Genomic DNA, 20,084 nt, shown 5'->3' with positions numbered 1-20,084 from the left:
CGGTAGGTAGTGTAACAAGGCAGGAGGTTCATACGCTCCCCTACAATGTCCATGTGTCGCAGTAAAGGACGGGTGCTTGGTACAATGAACCTAACCATTGACTGTGGTCTCAAGTTAGTCCATGAAATCAAAGGGTGCAAATTAACAAAATGTCTCATACTACGGAGCTCAAATTTGAAAGCTCTTGTCCTGCAATTCGATCACCTCCCACAATGGAAACCTTAAGACTTGGGCCCAAAACCCAGCTCTATGAAATCTTTATTTACCAATTGTGTAGAGGCAACGTGTGTGCAAAATAAGCCTGTCACCCACTCACTTACCCCTCACTGACTCAGTTGTTCACCTGCTCCCTCATTAACCCACCCACTTGTTGACTCACTCACTCATTCAGTTACTCACTCAGCTTGAGAGAAGAATAGGCATTTGAAGTAGAGAGTAAACTGGCAAGTTCATGTTTGAAGCGAGACTAAAGAGGTGTTATTTTTGCAGGTGGAACAGTATGTCGGAGAGATCACGGGAGGAATGAAGCCGTCCATGAAGCTCACCATCATGGGTGTGTTGAGTTCCAGCCCAAGCAGGTATGTTGGGGCGCTGCAGTGTGTTGGGTGTGTGGAGGTTCCCTGCCCTCCTGGCTTGTTCAGCAAATTTTTATGGATATTACGCAGGTCACAATCCGGATCCATATCAACAAACGTTTGTCAGCCTGTCAGTCATAGTAGTGTAGATGCATGACTGGGCAAAACCTCTTAGGTATTGCCCGTCTAGGACCAGTTATGCTCCAATTGTGGTATATACTCTTGTCCTTTTGTTTTGCACCAACTCCTTTGAACTAAAGGTTTTGTACACATTTCATTTCATGAAAATAGCTAATTGGTTGTGGTGCATTGTTGAGCAATACATTGCTATGTCGTAAGGATATGTTATGTTTGTATTTTCAGACACGTTTCTGTGCTTATTTATGTACTATATTAATTGATAGAAGCAAAACAAAAGAGGTGATTAGTGAACGGTTTAGAATTAATTGTAACCTCTGGCAATGCTATGGGCAACCCTCCAGACCATCGTTCTTCATTAGTCCATGCCATTGCAAAAAAAGGGACAGCAAATCAGGCTTGGTCCTATCCCAAAAGGGGCAGTCCAGCCATAACTGTTTGGTCACATCACTTCTGCTTGAGACCACAAGCAACCCCAGACATGTTTCGGCCTCACTGGGCATCATCAGCTTGGGTCACTAGGCCATATTTTTCTTCTCTGATGGACAGTTGTGATTGTTCTATAGTGCTCTGTATTCCCTGGGGTCAAGTTCGCTTTTGGTTAAATTCCTTAAATAAGTAAATAAATAGTATTTGAAATGTGTCACAATGTGATAAGTAATCCACTGCCATGGCACTGTCTGGTTATAGATCTGCAGAGACTAGCCTTCCAAGCAAGGACATTGCATTTGGCTTAGCTGCTTTTCTTAGCTGCATATAACGCATGTCTCAGGTCATCTTTGGGGCATTGGGTCTCCAATGCGAAGACAGGTCTGAACTTCATTTCTGAAACACGTGTGGGCGAAAGTTCCCCATTGCGAGCAACATAACCTCTCTCCTCTGTCCTCCGCTATCAGGCTCAGGATGTTGCGACCTTGGGCAGCTTCTCTGAAGTATCCAGTAAAAATGTAGCCAACAAAAATATAGTCAGTGAAAAATTCGTGGTGAAAATACCTCTGCAGTGAAAAAGTTGCCTAGCAAAAAGTAGTCAAAAATGCAGCTGAAAGTTAGCCAAAAATGTGGTACTGATAGGGAATTGTTAGGCTTAATGCAGGATTAGTGGGCTTGTGATCACCTGGTTTAGAATTAGGATAGGGGTTAGGTTAAGGATAATGTCTTGTGTTCCCTGCCTTGGTCCTGCATGAATGTTTGCTTGAGAGAATGCCTGGTGGAATGTATGCCTGTGGAATGTTGTGGTGTGAGTGCCCCTGTAAGTTCCATGAATGTCAGAGTGAAGCAGCCTGTGAGAGTGGAGGCCGGTAGATGTCTCCTGTGTACCTTCCTACGTACTTACCCTTGGACTTACCTGATGTATATACCTTGTCACTGGAACTTAGTAAAGAAGTTCACTTCACTTCCCTTACCTGCAGTATCAGACTTTGATTTCACCCCGCTACACTTGCGACGTGCTTGCTTGAGGGAAGGGACAGGAACCTGCAGCTGTCCAGACTGATCAGCGCCCAGAAGCAAGGAAGGAAGCTGTTAAAACCGCAGGAGGGGACATCCACCGGCCCCCCGCACCCTCAAGGTGAGCTGACCCCTGTCCCATAGCCCAACAGCAGTTGCAATGGCAGACATGAGGCAGCTGGGTGCGGGAATTGACTGCAAGTAGCAGTTGGAGTACCAGTGGGGCCACCTTACAGTTTGTTCATTGGAGCAGCACTTTCCAGTAAGGCCCCTTTGTAATGTTTTGGCCGCTGGAGGGGACTGACAGCGGCACGGTGAGGATCTGTCATTGGTTTTTGGATCGCGATAGAAAAAGAAGGCAGCCTTGAGAACACCACAGTTGCTGGTGGCAGACGTGGCTGAGCCTGGAGCGTAGCAGTGAGGATTGCGCAACGGACCGGCGCGGACATCACTACTACCGCAGAGACGGATTTGCTAGCTGCGGTCGAGGGGCGGTCCCAGTTTTTGGACCTTGTGGTTGTTGGCAGTCTTTGGGTCTTCTCTGGAGCATGCCGTACAGGAGCGCCGTATTGTGCAGAGTTGAAGCTCTTTCCCCCATCGGTGCTTAGTGTGAAATTATGACGTCGGCCGCAGTTCCAACGGCCGTGACGTCCCCACCTTCTCTGTGTCTTACAGAGGTGCTTTCCTCTGATGGACAGTGTGCTGCTCTCCTGGGCAAAAGGAGGATCGATGCTGATCGTTGCACAACAGAACGGAATGCTGATGGAAATATAAACATTACGGGCACTTCGTTTAAGAAAAGAAGGTGTTTGCAGGTTAAGGATTCGTCGAGGGCTACACAAGAATGCAATATTGTTTCAGAGAAGAAACCAGTAATGGAGGTGGGCACAGGCACAGATATGGAGGGGGAACTAATGCTGCACTCTCATGGATATTCAAGGTACTGTGACAGGGGCTCCGCGCTCTGTGAAGGGTGCGTCTCAGCAAGAAATTAGGTATATCCTCACTTGGATGAGACCTGGGGTTACTGTCGCTCTTATGGCATTTTGTTTGGAGAGCAAGTCAGCACTTCTATGGCTGTTCTCGAGGAACTTGATCCTGATTTCTTGATGTTCTTCCGAGAACTTTCAGTACATTACAGAGAGTAATGACTTGGTTACTGTCGTGATGTGAGGCCTGTGATTTGACTTAGGTCCTGCCTGTTTTAAGTTTGGCAGTTCTGTTTGCTTAGTTGTGTTGAAGAGGGTATGGCCGTGTTTAGGGATATGATGTTAGCTGTTTGTCAGTATATTTGACGTGGCCTCCATTTAGAACAAATGCAAAGCATTGCACATGGTGTTTCTGATTATCTGGTGTGACAGCAATGCCTTAATTAGCAGTGTTGTGTCTTGCACTAATGTTTTTCTTCCATTGGGCAAAAGGCGGTCTTTTTACAGTTTAAGTCTCAATTACTGTGTTGTCTGATGCATGGATCCAGAATGTTCTGGGTGTGAGTGGAGCCCTGACGTAATGATGTCAACATAGTTGTCGGTGGTGTTTTGCCAACCGTGCCTGTCTTTGGGGGTGTGGAACCCGGCACACTTTTTTGGGGGGTGTTCTGCCACCTGTGCCACAAGTATTGGGGTTTGGAACCCAGCACCAGTGTTCTAGGGGTGTTCTACCACCCGTGCTACAAATATTGGGGTTTGAAACCCGGCACAAGTTTTTAGGGGTGTTCTGCCGCCCGTGCCACAAATATTGGGGTTTAGAACCAGGCACACTTTTGTTTGGGGTGTTCTGCCACCTGTGTCACAAGTATTGGGGTTTGGAACCCGGCACTAGTGTTTAGGGGTGTTCTGCCACCCGTGCTACAAATATTGGGGTTTGGAACTCAGCAAAAATGTTTAGGCAAGCTGATGATGGGTTTGGAGAAAGGTTCACTGTTCATTTTCCATTTATTTTCCATTCAGTAATATGCTAATAATATGCATTAGCGAGCTGACGGGCTTGTGTTATGTGAGAGTTCACGGTAGGATAAGGGTTGTAATTAGAGTCAGAGAAAGGTTTAGGAATGGAATTAGTGGGATTGTGGAGGTTTCGTTATAGGTTTGGGTCATATTTAGGATTACAGCCTTGTACTTTTGTGCAAACTAAAAATAGCTATTTTGGCGACCTTATTACTGGCAACATTTTCACACTTTGCATTGCTTGTATTGAATGACTACATTTTTTAAAACGACTTTTTGCTGACTACATTTTCACATGACTACATTTTCTTGGGGACATTTTCACATAGAACCCTTCTCTGACTGTGGTCCTGGTACCATCGACCTTCTTTCAGTAGCAATGGGCACCGAGAGTGTATGGGACACAGAAGAAAGGCCTACTAAGAGTGACAAAATAGCAGAAACACAATTCTGTGAAGAAATAATAAACATACGTGTCATGTTATTTACCCTCAGGCCTGCGATTCCTATGATGTTTCACTCCTAAAAGGCCTTTCCCCTTCCAGTCCTGTTCCTAGCTATGGTCTGAACACATTAGTGCATGCAGTCATTGTATTAAATTGATCACGAAAGACAATTTTAGATTGCTTAAGTGCTTTGGAACTCTGTTATCATCTCATTGTGGTGCGATGCATTGTCTAAAGCAAGGGTCTGTAACCTTTGGCTCTCCTGATGTTTTGGACTACAACTCTCATCAGCATTAACTAGCATAGTCAATTAGTCCACAACATCTGGAGAGCCATAGGTTGCAGACTCCTGCTCTAGAGTAATGTTAATTCCGCCATATAGTAGAAAGTTACACTGAAGTAAGTCTAAGACCTAATAAACATCAGGGGTCCAATATGCTGTCATGCTTCCTGCCTCAACAAGCCAGCATTCAGAACACTGGATATGTGCTTTTCTGAATTCTGCTGGGCACCTCACCCAGTACTGCTAAGTGCCTCATCAGTGAGAGCCATACTGGCAGAGGTAGAACAGGTCTGCAGACCTGCATCGGGCAGTCGGCTTTTGTACTCCCAGCCACCAGACCACCATTTCTGGAGGTGGGCTGGAATCTGAAAACATACGTGGGGCACAACAGGACATGGCAGAAAGGGGTCTTGTTGCACACAAGCATCAGCCGAGACTTAATGGTCCATACTGACGCCACTTGAATGTGCACAGAGGCTTGTCGTCTCCGATTGCATTTGATAGTGTCCATGAAAGACATCACAGTACATCTGATGCTGGACACAGATGTGGGCTCCATTGCATGCAGATGTCTCTTGAAAGTGCATTTTAACGACTGGGTTTTAAAAGAGCAACTAGACGCATGTTACCCCGGAAATACTGGACGATGAAGCTTGCATTGGGCATGGAGGAATGTATTGATTACCTATGTGTTAAATATCAAAAAGTTACTTTTTGTTCCACCTAGGTATATTACTGCTGGCAAAGTTCACTAGCCTCTAGGGCGTGGGGCTGTCCCCAAAATGGTGCTACTGTAAATCCTGGGACAAGGACTCATATCACTTTATTATGTATTACCTGTACTCTGTACAAACCACATAGAAGCCCAGAGTCTCCGGGCTAAAGCAGGTGTGCATATACAGAAAAATGGTGGAAATCGACACTGCAAACATTTGATATCAGGTATTCAAGAACAACACTTAGGTTTCTGTTTTTAATGCTATTATCGTGTTTTTAATTAAAGCATTGGCCTGTAGGGAGCAGTTCTTATGAGAACGATGTGTGCTATGAGTAGGATCACAGCTGTTGTGACGCTCTCTGCAACAATCACTGCACCTTATGAAGTCATTGTTTTTAACAGAGGTCCAACTTTTATTTATGAAGTTTATACGAATTCTGTTTATTGTATGTGATGTAGTTGTTTTAATTGCGCAAGATGTTCTTTTATTTATTTATTATCATTTGTATTCCGTTCTAAAATTCTCAATTGTTAAACATTTAATAACATTTCACACATTACAATATCTATTTCAAATTTCAATTACAAATAATATTTCAATGAATCAATTATTGCCTTAACAATCGAATACTAAACAACCTGGGACTATAAAAACCTTGATAAAAGCTCTGATAAACGTCTTTCCAGTCAAATAGATAAGGGGAGAATGGGGAATACGCTACTTGGCATAGTGGCTCTCGTAGCTCCACTCTGGACTACATTTTCCTAGATACCTTCCTATCGGCCATTTGTAAGGACTGACATTTTGAGAAATGTATTGGGTGATCACTGTTTATTGAAATGTGAAATTAACTGGCTACTGGTGACTGCATCTGATAGTTTTGAAGAATTCATACTCCTTAATTCAACTCAAAACAGAATTGTGTGGAATCAACACAAGATATATGATGTGAATAATGAAATTCAAGGGGTTGCTGTTCGCACTGATTATGAATTGAAACTGAAGACATTCATGCACGAAATATTTGGAGCTTTCATATGGGAGTCTTTAGAACTAGTTACTAGTGTTAATCACAAAATAGGTCATTGAAAAAAGTCTGATTCCAAGAAAACACACACATTTGAAGAAGCTGTTGCCGGAAAAAAAGGTAATTAAGGCAACGGATTCGGGAAATGCGAATGTTTGGTCCAGCATGTGTGGATTGTTCTGATCCTACAAAGATACTTAGACAGAGATATACAAACTGGATCAGAAACCATCAGGCTCACATGGCTCAGGTAGATTCCGATGTCATGTTGGACCATTTCCAAAAGAATAACCTTGCTTTTATTTTGGCAATAATGAATGCTTAAGGCAATGGTCTAGGAGAAAATATTATTAATGCTGTCTCAGAAAACGATTGTGTAACGCACTTTGGGACCTTTATGGGAAGAGCCTCCGGATTGTGATTCAAAATAACAATGGTCTTGAGTTAATGGGGGCAATTGCCATTGCGTTACAGGACGTATTGGATGCCATTAAAGGAGCCACTGACTCTAGAGCTCTCCCGGCCCCAATAAAACCTCTAATAAATTGTTTAAGGGTGCACCACTGGTGTGGGCTGGCATTCTGAAATCTCTCTTTGATGACATCCTAAAGAAAGGCATCTATCCAGTTAGCTGGGGGACTGTATAGATAATCCCGATATACAAAAAGGGGGGCAGATCGTCCCCAACAAATTATCGACCAATAACCGTTTTGGACTCTGATAGCAAAATATTTGCAACCATTATATTGAAGCATCTGGAGTCCTGGGCCAACAGTAATGACTTACTTTCACCTTTCCAAACGGGATTCAGAAAATCTCATGGAACCAACTTGAATGGCTTTCTGTTGGGTTGTCTTCAGGACTCTGTCAGCAGGGGAACTTATCCTGTGTTACATATGGCGGCATTGGATTTATCCAGTGCCTTTGACGCCATCATTAGAACCAGATTGTGGGAGAAACTAAGGCATTGGGGAATTCCTGAAGGTCTCCTCAAATTGATCATTCTGTTACATGAAGATATCCATGTCAGAGTATGATTAAACCAGGAGGGTTCCTTGTTTAGAAAGATTCCGATGTATAACGGCCTGAGACAGGGGTACATATTGGCATCCTGTCTATTTAATCTCTATGTGGCCGACGTTGGCAAATCCTTGGAAGCGGTCTCCTTAGCGCTCCCAAAAATCAGACATTTGCCAATCTGCTGGATGGCTTATGCTGAGGACTTTGTCCTGATTGTCAGCACTCAAACAGGGCTGCGTCGGCTTTGACAGCTTTTGACGGTTATGCAAAGGACAATAACTTAAAAATCAACCCCCGAAAAACTCAGCTCATCTCCATGGTATCAAGAAAATACAAGACCACCATGTGCTGTTCTTTAAATGGAATAGCCTTGAAAAGAGTTAATTCCATCATTTATTTGGGATTCCCATTTCTTAGTTCTCCCGATAAGGCATCTCTCAAGAACCATCTGCGAGCAAAAGCAGATTTTTACATTCGTCAGATGAAAAACATTAAGAATCGTTATTGTAAATTCTCATTAGACCAATCATTACATTTTTTTAAGGAATGATCTACCCTAAACTCTTGTACAGTATTGAGTTGCTGGGTGATTGGGAATTTAACCATCTTTCTTTAATTGTAGGTGTGATATGGCGCAAAGTGCTGGGTGTGTCAAGCTCAGTACCAGCAGCAGTCATCCAATATGAATTTGGTCTCTCCTCACTAAAAGTAAAGGGTCAATGGTGACTTTTATCACCATTTGGGAAGCTTGTGCAACCGGGCAGAAAGACATTGTACTGGGAACTTGCGAGGGTCATGAACCATGAACAAGATTAATCTCTGGGGATATTTAAATCATGTTGTGAAAAAATACTGCATGACCTTGATCTTACTTCTGATGATTTGGTATTTAATCCAGTTGTTGGATCAAGACTGGTCCTACAACACGGAAACACTGCATGGTTACACCACTCTGTCACATCTACAATTTAAGCACACGCGTAGAGGGATTCTTCCCTCCTATTTTGTTAGGTTCCTGCACAATAAAATGAGAAATGTATTTATTTGTTTTAGATGGAACCAACTCTTGACCAAGGAAGTAATCCGTAGAAGGAATGTGGCATCTGTCAGTGAGGTCCAATGTAGGTTCTGCCAACAGGTTGACAGGGTTGAAACGCTGAGGCACGTGTTGGTGGAATGTCCACAATTGTGCTCTCTGAGGTATCTGCACTTTAAAAGTATCTTGGATGCCCGTGAGTGCATTGATCAGGATTTTTTGGGGACGCATGCATTACTGGTTCCAAAATATCTACAGTGATTTCTGTGGTACATTTTGTGTATAGCCTAAAACTGAATGAGATCTAGACCTTTCTTTTTCAGCACAGATGTTTATTTAATGCATGCTTATTTAGAGGTTCTGTGATTTTAATGTTTTACTTTGGTTTTTCTTTTTTAAACAGTTTGTATTGATTTGTATTGTTAAGATTGCATTTATTTTTAACCAATAAACAACACAAAAAAGTAAAATAGATAAAATGAAAGTCAAATTACCCCAACTTTAAATCCATTTCACATTGCAGATTCCATATTTCATCACCAGAATTTCAGCACATCCTTTCCACTAAAATATCTTAAAAGCATAGAAAAGCCCATTTTAAAACTGATGCGAGTAAAATAATGAAACCCATATCAAATCCATATCAAAACCATATTACAACCCCTTCCATGCCCCTATTTTGCTGGGTATCCTACCTTCCTCTGTAACTGTACTTCTTTCTCACTTATCAGTGTTCTAATTTTAGATGTTTTTCCACCCGATGCCATACCCAATAAAGTGCAATGTGCAATTTTTCCAGTTCCAAATTTGGACAATATATCCTGAAAGTATCTGACTTGATTGTGTCATAATTGTGTACACATTTGTCCAAAGTGGTCATATATACCGATCCAAAAATCCTGCATTCCGTGAGCACATGTTTTGCTGACTCTGGGTGATTGGGAAGTTTACACAATCAACATAATCTCTTATCCTGGGGTATACCCAGCTGCCTTGGAGTGTAATTAGAGGGAGTTGGTTTGTCCGCAGTCTTAGCATACAATTTGTGACTGCAGGACTCTGGCTTTGCAGCAACTACCACTGAGTTTTCAGGTATCGATGGGATACCAGTGCCACAGAATTATAGTTATGTAGGTTTGATAAATTCAAATGTTTTTCATTCCAGCCCCACATATTTGCATTCTTGTGCATTGAATCTTTGATTGCCGCGAATTAGTCCACAATACGTGCTGGGGTGCCCAGTTTATGGAAATGAAAAAGGCCACGTTTAGTTCTTCAAAATGTTTCCTTTAAAATGCCCCTTCATACCCATAATTACTACCCACTTCCTTCAAAACTGGGCACTCCGGGCTGTTCTGGATTTGATATTCAGACATCCCCTCTTGTTAAGCAACTGGGTACTCAGGGATACTATCCCCAGCTCCAGGGACGGGGCTAGACTGAAGGCCTTCTGCCAAAATAGACCCACTGGTTTAACCACCCCACATCTCTCATTGTCAATGCCTCCAGTCCATATAATACCATAGGACAGAAACGTTGTTCGTAGAGTGTTACTATCCACTTGATTGTGTAGCCTGCTGCCTTCCTTGCAGATTTACACAAGAGGAGCGCTAGTTGCTGAGTTTTTCTTATCTTAGTTTCCTTTACGAGTCGGTAGCTATTGTCATTGCTAATCTCTAGTTCTCGGATACTGCGGTAGTCATAGACAATGCATGTACCCTTTTGCCTCTAATCAACATGCTTTTGGTTTTTAGGACATTTATGATCAACTTATTTTCTGATGCATAGCTCTCTCATCCCTCTATAGGTATGGTCTAGGACAACTAAATTGTCCACATATAGCATGCTGACAAGGTGCTCAACACTCAATTTAGGGGGACAGTTGGATTTAATTAGAAGCTGAGGTGGAAGACCCGTCAAATAAAGATTAAACAGCAGGGCAGCCAGCACACATCCTTGCTTGATTCCCCTGCTGATACAGATAGATTTTGACATTCCACTACCATTATCAAGACGTACATGTGCTGTGGTATTCTGATGCAAGTGCCTTAGCGTATACACTAACCAGTCCAGGCATCCCATCCGTACGAGCATTGCCCTATAGAACAGGCCAATCAAGGTGGTGATTGGCTTCTGGCAACAAGTGGGTAGTGGCACCATCCAAGCCCTCTCCACCCAAAAGTGATTTCTTACCATTGACTATGCTGGCTAACCAAGGCAGATGGGAGTTGTAGTAGTCCAACAAATCTGGAGAATTGAAGGTTCCAGACTCCTGGATTATTTCATCCTGAGCTACTCTTCCTAACTGCCCGCTGTTAGGCAGAATCCTGTGCAGTGCCCTTAGGGACCACTACACACAATTAAGACCACAGGTGGCAATACAAGTTTTACCTTTGGTACAAGCCTGTACTACTATGTTAAAGTGGTAGCAGTAGCGGAGCAGCCAGGCTTATCTCAAGAGTATATGAGCAGTAGCTGAGATTACACAAAGGGACCACAATTACTGTGACTCAAGCAAACACTGACATTTATTTTTAAACCATTTGTTATAAACACAACACTTCTATTAATTCAAAAACCACACGTAAAATACACTACAACCAACCAATTCACTTTGTACGGTATAGCTCAAGGTAAGTACCCTGTGTTTTAACAGACCGGTGTTGTGAAATTGTGAAACAAAAGATGTTACCGGGAATACACTTGCGATCACTTTTTGACAGTAATGACAGTTCGGTCTTACTAAATAAACGCGTATCCGTGGCAAGAAATGTTACCGGGGCAAAACACACTTAGCACCTGGGATACCCAGAGAGAGTTGGGGGCAAAAATCATAGGCAATACTTTTGTCAAGGCAGACAGAACCAGAGAACACTCATGGACAGAAATTCAAGAGTCAATAGGCCGGAGCCAGTGTTAAGTGGAACCGGGTTCCTGTTGTCGAGGATCACACAGTCGGACAGTTCACAATTCAACGTAACCAGGAGTACTTAGCTATTGTCAACAGAGGAAGCAAAAGTTATAAGAAGGACGTAAGACAAGGGCAAGCCTTGGCGATGAAGAAAAGGGATTCACCCTAATTCCTCAAGCAGAACACAGTACCTTATTCAAGGAAGAGGCTGGTGCCACGGCAGTTGTTCCTGGTAGTTTCCTGCAGACCCACGGTTCCTGGAACTTCGGGACGAAGGAGGACGTCTGGAGGGGTCTGCACCACACAGGGATGAAGCCGGCAGCAGCGATGGTGAATAAAAGGTGCATCCTTTAAAAACAGGAGAGGCTCTTCAGATGGCTATCCGGACCACTACAGCTGTGTGCAGCGATTTCGACCAAGAAGAGGATCCTCTGGCTGTAGAAGGTGAGCTGGTTATCCCCACCAGGCTCAAGGGAAGAAGACTCCGGACTGGATCTTCTCTGGTCGTCGAAGGGTAGATAGCTCAGGACTGCAGCAGGGCTTCAGCAGGACGGGGTAGTTGCAGCAGCTGACTTCTTCTCCGCTTCTCTTCGGTTCCTTGTAGTTCCAGTGGCGACTCTGACTTCTAGCCCAACAGACCTGCCTTTTATGCGAAAATCCCCCATTCACGCAGTAGGGGGGTTGTCCAGCCCGGACAACCACCTCAGCCAATCATGGCAAAGTGCGACTTGGGTTTCCTAGGATACCCTGTGTAGGGGGTGACTACACCCCTCCCTCACATTCAGCCCACCTAGACACCCAGGCGCCTAGAGGAGGGCTTCTTGGCAGACGCCTGCCAAAAGACAGTGAACAAAGAAGGCAAACCTGGTTTGCCGTGCAAAGTGAAACACAAGAAGGACTTTAACAAAAACAAATGGTGAATAAACCCTACCGGAGCCAAAAAAAAAAGTATTTGGTCAAGTGGGTTTAAGTTCGAGGCTAATATAATAGCCTAAAACAATACCATGTTTATATAGTATAATCACGGTAGAAAAGTTAGGGTAGATACCACTGCCACCAGCCAAGTCTAAATTTTAAAAGAGCGAAACAATGCTATAGGAGGTACAGATAAAAAGGGATAAGGATTAACCCATTCCAGTACTCCATGTAAGATGGGGTGTACTGGATCTGTGGTTAAATGACTAAGTAAAGTTAATGGCAACTTTACCCTTTCTGGGGGATAGTAGTCTGCCCCAGAAATCGAGTTGGTGGGAAGTCTAAAAGAAAACCCTGTGTCACTGCACTGAAGGTGCTGTGTAACACACAAAAAAAGGGGGCTACTGAAGTGTTGTACTCCAGAGTCCACAATCACAAAAAGCAGATGAGACACACATGGCAAAATGTTGTATAGAGTGGGGGAAAAGCTCACACTCCTGGATGGTTCTCATACTTCTAGTCGGTTACAAACATCCTAGAGAGACCATCAGCATTTTGGTGGTGACTTCCTGCTCTGTGCTCAATGGAAAAATCAAATCCTTGCAGGCAGATTGACCATCTGAGTAACTTTGGGTTTTCCCCTTTCATTTGCATCAGCCATCTCAAGGATTGGTGGTCAGTCTGAATGATGAAGGTAGATCCATACAAGTATGGTCTAAACCTCTTCAGTGACCACACAATAGCAAAACATTCACGTTCTATTGTTACCCACCTTGTCTCAGGATCCTTTAACTTCCTGCTGATGAAACAAATGGGGTGTTCCCTACCTTTCTCATCCAGTTGACTAAGGACTGCACCTATACCTACATTTTTTAAATTTGTTTATTGTAACAATTAGTTATTTACACAAATTTAATTACAAAAATACATCAATGCCTTTGCCATCTTTCCCAAAGATGATCCATGTGAATTCAATTGAACTTTTTTTCTTTTGATCCTTTTTAAGAATATACTTTCTCATTCAGATGGATCCGCTTCTAAAATATTTTCCAGAAAGTCCACCAAGGCACAGGTCAATCTAACATTGTTTCCTGCTATTGATGTGTGCCACCAATCTTCAGTTTGTTGGTAAGTCGATGTTAGATGTTGTAGAAAGGATGATCGCTGGGTGGACGCATGACTGCATTCAGTGATTAAGTGTTTTAAGAATTATGGTTCGATCTTGCAGAACCTACATTTGTTGTCTGATACTTCTTTGAAATGTCTCAACCACATCATCTCTTTTGTTTTGTAGATGTTGAGCCACAGCTTTAGAAATGTATTGCAATGGGGCCTAGATGGAAATCTTACTAGACATTTTGGTAATTTATCTAGTTTATTGCATGTTAAACCTAGATTAAACGAATATGGCAATGAGTCGTATTTCAGTATTTTGTATCCAATGCCATTGTCTGAGCTTCTTTTTAGCAATTTGCAGCATGTCTATTACTGTTGCCCAAGAGATATCGGTCTTTGCTAGAAGCTTTCATACTTTCATGGCCCAGATTCCTAAGATTCCAGTATATGGATTTTCAGCCGATTCTTTCAATATTTCATAGGCAGGTGCGATACTATTAAGGTTCATTTTGCACAGAAGGGCAATTGATTTCCATTGAATCAAGCCATTTAGAGGGTCCAAACCTAATTCATGCCTTATCGCCGCAGTTGACACATAGGATGTTAGAGCCAACACTCCTTTCCAGAATTAACCTTCTAGAATTGCCCAAATCCGATTATCAATATTTAATCCCGCCTCCGCCCCGTATGTTAGAGCAGGGATGACTTTTTGGCGATAGAAAGTCATAATTGGCATCAAGGTGAATTTACCATATTCGTTATGTAGCGTTTGCCTTGCAGGGTGAATGATGACATACGATGCTTCAAGTCAACTATCCAAACATGTTCTCTTATGGATTTATTGATTTGGACCCCAAGATATCGTATAGTGGAGACGGAGTCAATCTTTTCATCATCTGCTGACCATCTAAAACTTTTCAACGATCTTTTTTGAGATGTGCCAAACATCACGATCTTCGATTTTGCAGCATTAATTTCAAGGTTGTTTATTTGTAAGTTGACGACCAATGCATTTAAGAGTCGTTGTAGACCGATCTCAGTTTGGTCAAATAGCACAATATCATCAGCGTATATCGCCCAGCTTATCGTTTGATTGTTCAATTTCGGCGGAAAACAGTGGATATTTTGCAAAGCTTCAGGTAGGTCGGCAATATACAGCTTAAACATCAGTGGTGCCAATGGGCATCCTTGTTTGACTCCTTGGGTTGTTAGAACCTCTTTTGTCAAATGACCATTGTTTTCAGTGTGGACTTATATTGATGTTTCATTGTGTAGGGCCATGAGAGGCTCGAGTTAAGCTGGAGGACAGGACCATGCTGTTAATTTATTCCACAATTTTGTACGGTTAATTCTGTCAAAAGCTTGACGCATATCTATGAAGGCCACGAAAATGTTCTTCTTAGTCTTTAGGGTTTCCAGCTTTAATAGATTTACTATAAAGAGATTGACTTCCGTACCGACATCTTTGGTGAAGCCAGTTTGGCAGATATCTAGTAAATTCTTATTTGACGCCCATGCAGCAGTTTTCTGTTGTAGACAAGTAGCAAAAATGCTGCCAATTATGTCCAAGAGGGCAATAGGGCGATAGTTGGCAGGATTGTCCCTATTGCCCTTCTTGAAAATAGGCACAATGTCCGCAGATTTCCATGAACTCAGAATTGACTTGGACACTGATATTACTTCAAATAATTTCACAATGAAGTCGGCCCATAGCTCCTTTTTGTCTTTTATCATTACATTTGTTAACCCGTCAGGTCCTGCAGCACGAGAGTTGTTTAGCTGTTTTATAAGTGTGATGATCTTGTCTCTGGACTCGCACACGTCCCAGGGCACTGCAGACAAAGTGGGCTCTAGGATGTCGTGTGCCGATGTACCATCAAAGACTTTCCTGAAATGATTTTCCCAGGTTAACATGGAGATTCCATTGGCCAGACTTAACTCTTGGGTGCTATTCATGTTTAAAATGTTCCAGATGTCTCTGGATTTACGTTGGATTATCTGTCCAAGAATTAATTCTGCACGTTCTTGGTCTCTGATTATTTTGAAGGATTTTAGCCAGTTTCGATATTTCATTTTGCAGATTTTAATGGCTCCTTCTTTATCGAGCTATTTTTCTTTTTTATTTGTCTGATGTTCTTGTGCATTTGTTCTTTCCTATGATTGACCTGTGCACTAAAGACGTATTTTTCTTGTTGTTGTTGAGACTTACACGTTGCTTTTTTAGTACAAAATTGCATCAATAAGGGGGCATAGTTTATCTTTTCGGCGACAGTTGTTACTTCGTCCTTAAGTCGGTCGCTCAGCTGGCAGATGTGATGATCTTTGATTCGAAGCCGATTCAAACCCTCATTTACTTCCACTGGACAGCTATAGTGGTGCGTGGTTGGTGCCCGCTCCACTACGCAAGTTAGTTCTAACAGGCTGTGGTCGCTGTCGTGGGTCGTGTGTATTTACATAGTTTCTACTTCTGGCCAGAATGACGAAGAGATCCAAATATAGTCTAGTGTTTTTTGGCTTTTGTCTCGTTGCCAAGTAGGTCTTGGAGGGATATCCCCTTGGACGATACCATTAACCATCTCGCAATTCCTCGCTTTCATAGCATCCAACCATTTGTCGCCCCTTGTATGTAGCGTACCAGTTTCTGATGAAATTCTTGGTGGCACCCCGAACCATGAAAAATTAAAGTCCCCACAGATTAATATTGTTATGTCCCGGCATGATATTAAGCAAGGGTCAATTATGGCTGTCACTGCTTTGATAAAACTTGCCGATGAGATCATCACAGGGTTCCAATATAGGTTGATAATCAATAGCTGTGGAGAATGTTTCTTTGAGATCGATGTTAGATGTAATAGAGATCCTTGTACAAAAATATTCGGCGTAAACGTTTGTACAATCTCCCAGCCATAAGAGTTGTTTACCATAGTGATCAGTCCGGAAAAAGGTCTTCCACAATGATTTTTCTCTGCTTTGTTTAACACAATGGTATGCCCATCTTTTACCGATGTCTCGCTCAGCCATGTCTCTTGAAGACAAATAAAGAATTTGTTTGCCAGCAGGATAGGAAAGTCTTGGAACAAGTGGGTAAATCCTCTAGTATTCCAGGGTAGTATCCCACATGTTTCCTTTCCCAGATTTATTGGTCGTTATGCTCTGGTGACTTTATGAGAATCAACTCGCCTTGCGATTTCGTCTGAGTCTTTCTGAGTGAATTTCGTTGGAGTCCCAGAATATCTTACAGAAAAGTGATTCCTCAATTCATCACATCGACGTTCATTTTATGTATTTACTTCTTTGGTTTTTAAAACTTGTTTCAGGCTTCTGCCAGATTTCACTTCAAAACCATACGATAGAAGCTCGTCCCTTGCCGCTAGAAGGGTTTTTTCCACAGCAATTGATCTAATGTGTAAAAACACCTTATCAGCCGACTTTTCAGAGATGTATTCCACAATCAGTATGTCTTCTGTGGTGATTGTGCGTAGGGAAAGAATGTTATGAAATAATTTCATCACGTTTCGTCTGTTTAAATTCACATTGCTGTCCTCAGGGAACAGAATTTCCACCCTGATTTTCCAAGCTTGCTGTGTTATCTCTGTCTGGTGTCTTTCATGATCTTTAGTTTTCATTGTTTGATGTTTGTTCAATTGAGTGGAAGTCATTCTAGGGTTTAGGTTTTGGGACGGTTTCCAACTTCTCTTTTCTGGTGACATCTTGGGCTTGGCGGTAGGTTGTTTAGGTATATTACCTTTTTCAGCATGAACTGAAGGTAACGTGGTAGCTTTACTAGCGTCCAACCGCTTTTTGTTTGTTTGTTCGGCTAAACCAGCCCCAAGTATGAGCCCCTGTCTTCTTTGCGGCCTTTCTTCAGTACTTATTTCACCGTTGGGGGTGACTGAGTCTGCTGAATCGATAGAATAGGTGGATAGATCGCATAAATCCACAGACTCCTCGTCATCCTCTGGTTGTTGTGTGTCAGAGTCTAATTTTGCCCGCTTGTTTGTATTTTGTTTCTGATTTAAAGATGGCTTTGCGACATTGGGCGACTCTTTTGCTCCATCGGATGTGCCCTAGCTGAGTTATCCGATGGTTGGCCTTGTGGGGCACGCTCAAACAGGCTGAGCTTTTGAGCAGTCGACAGATTCCTAACAAATTGTTTGACGTTTGTGGAGAGTTTTTTTGGGGGGTTTTCACTGCATTGCTTAAACCAGGTCGTTGTTTTTTTGCGGTCGTCTTAGCTGTCGTTGCAATGCGTGGAGGGAAATTCTTTGCCGAACCTGTGAATATGTCAATCAACATCTTCTTCACAATCGCAGACATATCAGCTGGTGCGGTATTAGAATTCACAGGCACTTGTATTGGGTCATTTTCTGCATTATTATTTCTTGTAATGTCTCCACAATTGCTTTCATCTGAAGGCAGCGAGGGGGCTGCCAGGACGCTACTTTGCTTTCCAGTCAGGGCCGGGACTCTTAGAGGGGTCTCACTTGCAGATATTGCTGTCGGGATTTTAGGCTGGGCGGCCTTTGCTGAAGGTTGAACTGGTTCTGAGAGATGCTGAGCAATTGTCATGGGGGCCCTATTCTTGTTTCCACCAGCCTCACCGCTTCGTTGTCCGTAGGTGTGTTCATGACTCGAATGAATGTTATGTCTCAACCATTTCATACATTCTAAGGTTGCAGACATAAGAGTGGAATTATCGGCCTGGGCACTTGTCGCCAGATCGCCAAGGCGATATTGCCATTGTGATGAAATCTCCGACTCTCTTTCCAGTCTTTGCTGAAGAACGCCATTTAATTGTGCCATCGCATCTACTTTTGTGATTAGGTTGTTGATTTGGACTCCTTGATCTTTTATGGACTCATTTAAGCTTTCATACAGTTTCACAAAAGGAATAAGAACTAAGGAAGTGGCTGCTAGAACATTGTTGTGGATTTGTATACCCGCGGCCACAGACAGATTTGTTTTATTTAGTTGTTCAAGCGCTATCTTTTCAGAAACTGAATGTGACAGCGCTTCTTGTGGTTGTTCATCCGATAGGGCGTGACTCACAGCGCATTGCGGCGTAGTCACTACTTCTATTGCGCCCTTATGTGTTTGTTTCGGCCTCGCGACGCCATAGATCTTTGGTGAATTGTCATCAAGGGAAGAGGGACTTTCCTTTGTTGGACTGTGCTGAAGTAAACTCTGTGAATGATTCAGGGGTCAAGCCGTTAGTTCAGCATTGGGCCGTCTTGGCATTTCAACTATGTCACGTCCACTTCTGGCTGTATTTGACGATTTATCACTAGGTGAATGGACAAAGCTTGGTAATAGCTTTTCTTTGATTGTCTGAAAATCCGCCGTTAGCCTCTCAGTGAGACGTGCCTCTCGGCCCGCAAGGTCGAGAATTCTTGGTGTATGGACAGATGTCATTTGCAACTTCTTTCCCATTTGTGGCTGTTGTAGCAGCAACACCGCTGCCGGTGTGTGGTTGTGTGGAGTTTGCATACTATGTGATATGCCACAACTGCCAGGGTTTGTGGTTAAAAGGCAGCAAGGCAAACCGGGCCTGTCAAGTCTCTTTCTTAAGGCTTCAAAGCTGTCACTTGCTGTCTCTACAGAGGCCTGTGGCGGCACCATTGTTTTATGCCGTGCATCCAGTTGGGGGAGGAAGGTCGATACAATTCCAAACTGTAGACTTTCATTTGTGAATAGTCTACATTCGAGCTCATGTAACTCAGTTGAGTTATTTAAGTCCTGCACGGGCTTCTGTTGTCCAATTGGGGGCACAAATACGAAATTTGACGCATTCGAGTTGTCGGCGGACACTTGGATTTGCAGTAGCTCAGTGTCGGTTACGTCAAAGGGAGACTAAAATGACGATCTGTTCACCTCAAACAAATATATCTCCGAAGCCAACGCAGATGGAGCGGTTGATGGGATTAAAGTCTGTGTTTGTGAGTTAACTCCATTTATGGAATTTACATGCAACCCTGAGGTATCATTTGCATCGGATCTTTCATATGCAAATGCATTTTTGCTGAATGCCGAAAAGTTAGCTACGGCTTCTACTAGAGGAGCCGAGCGCGACAAACAATACGATATGACTGCAGGTTGCAGACACGCGGCAGCTGCTGGCTTGATTCCAAGGCGTGCTAATCTTTTTTTCTCCTCAATAAAAGTCATAATCAATGCAAAAAGCGTTGACACATTGTTTGTCGCTGGAGGCTCAGTTCGTATAACATGCGACAGAGGTGAAATGAATGTAAGTCCAGAGTTTACCTCCCCATCTTCTCCGGTCGCCACAGCTGCGACAGGGTCAGAACTAGCAGGCAGCACTTGGGAGGGGGAGGAGGAGGGGGAGGGGAAGCCCAGCCGTTCAGACTCCAGTTGAATTGTCTGTTTCAGCCGTGTCCGTGGGGCCATTGTGCGGCTGTCACTACGGCCACTCATGTGTTTGCCGGCGATAACAAAAAAGGGTTTTTCCGTGGGACAGTGGGTCTGGAGTGGACTGGGGTAGACTGGGA

The 20,084-nt window shown here is 43.1% G+C and overlaps 1 protein-coding gene across 2 annotated transcripts in view; it reads left to right on the top strand.

Annotated features, from left to right (window-relative positions):
- Positions 1-20,084, top strand: part of LOC138527490 (galectin-related protein-like) — a 93,117-nt gene that overhangs the window by 52,492 nt on the left and 20,541 nt on the right. For both annotated transcript variants that reach the window (XM_069638724.1, XM_069638725.1), the window contains one exon: positions 490-578. In XM_069638724.1, the coding sequence (XP_069494825.1) occupies positions 490-578 (89 nt within the window). The remainder of the gene's footprint in view (positions 1-489; positions 579-20,084) is intronic.

This window comes from Ambystoma mexicanum, chromosome 14 (genome assembly GCF_040938575.1).
Source record: "Ambystoma mexicanum isolate Mex_15411 chromosome 14, UKY_AmexF1_1, whole genome shotgun sequence".
In the NCBI taxonomy this organism is placed as follows: Eukaryota; Metazoa; Chordata; class Amphibia; order Caudata; family Ambystomatidae; genus Ambystoma; species Ambystoma mexicanum.
This window is presented reverse-complemented; position numbering and strand designations above follow the sequence as displayed.